This window comes from Akebia trifoliata, chromosome 3, assembly GCF_017979445.1.
Source record: "Akebia trifoliata isolate Shusen 1 chromosome 3, ASM1797944v1, whole genome shotgun sequence".
In the NCBI taxonomy this organism is placed as follows: Eukaryota; Viridiplantae; Streptophyta; class Magnoliopsida; order Ranunculales; family Lardizabalaceae; genus Akebia; species Akebia trifoliata.
The window spans coordinates 39,280,507-39,284,712 of record NC_141377.1 but is presented as its reverse complement, the minus strand read 5'-3'; the positions used below and the strand labels follow the sequence as shown (position 1 = coordinate 39,284,712).

Below are 4,206 nucleotides of genomic sequence, written 5' to 3'. Positions count from 1 at the left end.
TCTCAACCATGAAAATTGAATATCAGCTCCACTATAGCCCTAAGTTTTGAGCAAAACAAGGTACATTTGACCTATTTTTCGTACAATTTGCAAAACAAGGTACACATGACCTAACTTTTGTACAATTTGTCAACCTTCTAATATAGAATTTGAAGCATTAGCTGGTATTTTTTATAGCCCATTTGGTTGGAATTGGAGAACATTAGTAGAGCCCAACTCATCAGGATGATCAGCCAGAGAAAAATTTAAATATCTACTCGGCTGGGTTGGCCTGGTTCGGGCATAATGTATATCATCGTGTATAGGCGACAAAGTAGTTAAGCACAAAATATAAATAAACAAGAGAATGTTTCACATAATACAATGCATTCAAAGAATATTTCGAAGGAGGAAAAGTTGAACAAGGAACCAATCTCCATGGATATCCACATACACCCTATCCTATTTAAGTTACCATCATCGCCATGAAAAGTTCGTTGGTTTCATCTTTGGGACCTATCGACGAGGACAAGCAAAGCAAAGCTACTGGTAAGTAATTAAATGGTGAAGGTAGATTTTCAACTGAAGTCGTGGTGTCAACACTCACGGACTTTATGTTATACAAATGGCCTTATGCATTAAGTAACAAAAGTAATATATTCCAATCATAAAACAAAGTTAATAATGAGATCCCAAAAACATTCAGAAAATCAAAGTTATGGGGCACTTGATCGATACTACATAAAGGTTATATGCAACACATGGATTTCTTAGAGGGTATCATCTGAATAAAGAGAAATTAAATGTGTAGGAAATTGCCAGGCACACTTTGATCTGTTTATTTGGCAATAAATGTTTCAAACAAAATCAGCAAAAAAAATAAAATATTACAAAGTTTAACTCTGTAATTTGAACTTTGAATTATTATTTATACAAGACAAGATCACAAGTTCAATTGTAAAACATAGAAACAGTACAAGAATTTAAGGTTTTTAAGTTACTTAGCTCTTGAAGAAGTTGAAACAGCAATTAACAATCCAAAATTATGTCTTCCAAGTTTTGAAAGATATCTCATCGTAGAACAAAGAGAGAAATAACATAGAAACCTCTTCACAAGGGAAGAATTGAGCTCCGGTGGTTTCGACTACATTGGCTTGAGAAAGATCTCTTCAAGGATATAGGCTCCTTCTCGAGCAATCTCCCTTTAGAAGAACTACCAATCAATCTGAAATCGATTGGACTTAAACCGAGATTCTTCGGCATGGTTTCTAAATTGGTTTTCTTCTCTCCTACTACTTGGACAGGTGCATTCTCTTCGGCCACAGAGAAACAAAACATCGAAAAATCCAACGAAACAGACCGTCTCACCGGCACCGATTGTATCCCATTCTCCACCAACCGATGATTATCGCCCAAATCACTCAAAACCCGAATCTCACAATTCATTGGAGAAGAAGACACACCTTCATTTTCGATCTCAGCATCCCTTCTTCCATTCTGTAATTCCCCATCACTTCCCAAGCCACCATCATTCTCAGAATTCTCTACTTGGGTTTCCTCCCCAAGACCCGAATCGTTTAAATTTTGCACCAGTTCATTAGAATTAGAACGAACGTGATTGGATGATATGATAGGGGCACGACATAGAGGGCAATTGGTATGGGATCTTAACCAAGTATCAATACAAGGGATGTGAAAGGCATGGCTACATTTGGGAAGAAAGCGAAGAGATTCGTTTTCTTGAAACTCGTTGAGGCAAACGGAGCATTCGGTCCCTTCAACTAGGCCATCTCCCTTGTTATACTTACAAACAGCAATGGAATTGATGATGGATTGTTCGAGACCAACAGTAGTGATGAACCATATAGGGTGGTCCATCACTGGGCTTTGATCCTCATCAAGAAATTCTTGATGGGTATTTTGAGATTGGGATGCACGTCTTCTTGAATTGTTCCAACTTGAACAATATTTAACAATAATGGCATAATAGCTTACTACAAGAAAACAACTACCAAGTACGGAGACTATTATTATCACAAGGGGTGAGATTTTCTGGATTTGGTTTGATTGATCAATAAAGGGAGGAGGAGGAGGAGGAAGAGGAGGAGGAGGAGGAGGAGAGAAGAGAGGAGGACAGCCAGGAGAACAACTGAAGGGACATTGTGGTGGACAAATTTGACTGATATTTGATTCAGTTGGTGTGGGAACCAATCTTCGATGATTAAAAAAAGCCATTAAAGAAACAAAGAGAAAGAAAGATCAAAGTGAGAATGATGAGATGATGTTTGGGTTTTGAGAAAGAGAGAAGAAAACCAGGTGAGAAGTTGGTTCCATCTCTCACCTTCTCTGGTTGGACCATCTCCTTAAGTGACGATGATGGTGAGAATGTCCTTTTTGGATGATTTACACCTACCCCTCTGTATTTTAAAAATTAAAGATAAACCTTATGTTTTTTATGATTTAGACATAACCCTTGACCTAGTAAATTTAACGTAAAATAACCTAAATACCCTTATCTTCGACGTGTCATCTCAAAGTAAGTTTCAAAGGAATACTATTTTTAACTCATTCCATCTTGCCTTCAATTCAATATGTCTTGTAGAAAATCATTAATTTTCGTACACAAAAATTTCTCTTTGTTTTTTTTTTTTTCTTTTAATTTTGGAGCAGAGGTATTCGGGTTTTTAGAACACTTGACTAATCCTTAAGCTACGTGCAATCCCCTCCCCCAAACGCACCAAATAAATTCTAAGAGAAATCTCAAAGGTTGGCCCTCAAGGTGGGATTCAAATTTGAGACCATCATTTCATGAGACGTGGTCTTGGCCATCTCACAATTCCTTAAGATATAAAAAATCTTTCCTTTTTTTAAGTAGAAGGAGGCTTAAGCGGACTCCCTTATCTTACCTTCTAAATTTGAAGATTGAGAAGGAGATAGAATTTCTAGGTTGAAGAGGAGTTTATCTTAAGAATTCATCATATTCAAATTGTTAGTCTATAGGATAAATTATTTTTAACTTATTCAATCTCCCTTCAATGTCTTGTAAAATTTGTCATTTTTTATTAAAAAAAAACTCATTATTCTATTTATCTAAAAATTGTATCTTGTTCTTGAAATTTAAAGGTTAAAGAAGGTAACATCTTAAGATTCAAAATAAGGAAAAAAAATAAGTTAGAGATTATTAGATTTTCGAAGAAAATCATTGATTTCTTGGCTAAGGGGTCGGAGCCATGTCATCAATGAGTCCAAAATTTTGGAGGAACTCCCCCTATAACATGAAACGTTAGCTTTTATGTTTATATCAGATCCTTACTTTTTCGTTAATATTTGGGATACCTCCTCAACGACATCCCATGTCATCTAAAAGAGGGGTTCCACCGAAATTTTGAAGCAGGGTGAGAAGCATGGTTTTAAAACTCGATTTCGCATCTCATCTCGTCCAAGTCCAATATTGAGTCGTCTCAGACTAGTTTTTCGATACGTTTGAAATGTCTCATTCAAAAAATAAAAAAAAATTGAACGTGGGTCCTAAATCTCGGTCAAAAAAGTGACTTTGTGAGTTGGTCTAGTTCAACTCCAATACCGAGTTAACTCAGACGATACGTCTCGGTCCCGGACGAGTTTTAAAATCATGGTGAGAAGACCTAGGTAAGGGGCCATGTCATCAATTTTAGAACTTAAGGGTATCTCTAATATTTACCAAAAGTAGGAGGTGCATGTCTCAACAGCCGTTGTTTTTTCTAACTTGTTTTTTTTTTGTTTCCATTTCCCTGTCAGCTAAGACTAGGACTACTGGATTGGTTTTATCTTCTTCAAGTCAAAGAACGGTGTAGTACCATACAGACCTTCGTCTGTATAAACTTAATTGATACCGGTGAATCCAAACCGTTTATTTTAGTGTCCATAAGTATGATCCAGATGCTGTGATCATGGAGTTTAGTATCTATATGACTCCCTCCAGCGAATGCGTATGAAACTCCTTGATGGGCCTACAAATCAATTCATCATTGAGTGGATCTCAGTAGGGCTTAAGTAAACCAACTCCCTGAAGTACAAGATCGAACTTAATTGTGTATAGTCGGTGAGTGTGTGCCACCAAACGCACAATATTAAAAGCTTCACCAGCTAGTTATTTGAAAATCTTATCTTGTTAGACCGAGTTCTTATGGTGATTTAAATGTCGCAAGGCTCTTACATTTCATCTATTAAACCTCGTCTTACCTCTCT

At 36.6% G+C, this 4,206-nt stretch overlaps 1 protein-coding gene across 1 annotated transcript; it reads right to left on the bottom strand.

Moving 5' to 3' along the window:
* Nucleotides 1-882: 882 nt before the first annotated feature.
* Nucleotides 883-2,353, bottom strand: LOC147406859 (RING-H2 finger protein ATL54-like). The gene has a single exon (XM_086435160.1). The coding sequence runs from the start codon at nucleotides 2,212-2,214 to the stop codon at nucleotides 1,090-1,092; it is 1,125 nt and encodes a 374-aa protein (XP_086291286.1). The 5' UTR covers nucleotides 2,215-2,353; the 3' UTR covers nucleotides 883-1,089.
* Nucleotides 2,354-4,206: the final 1,853 nt, after the last annotated feature.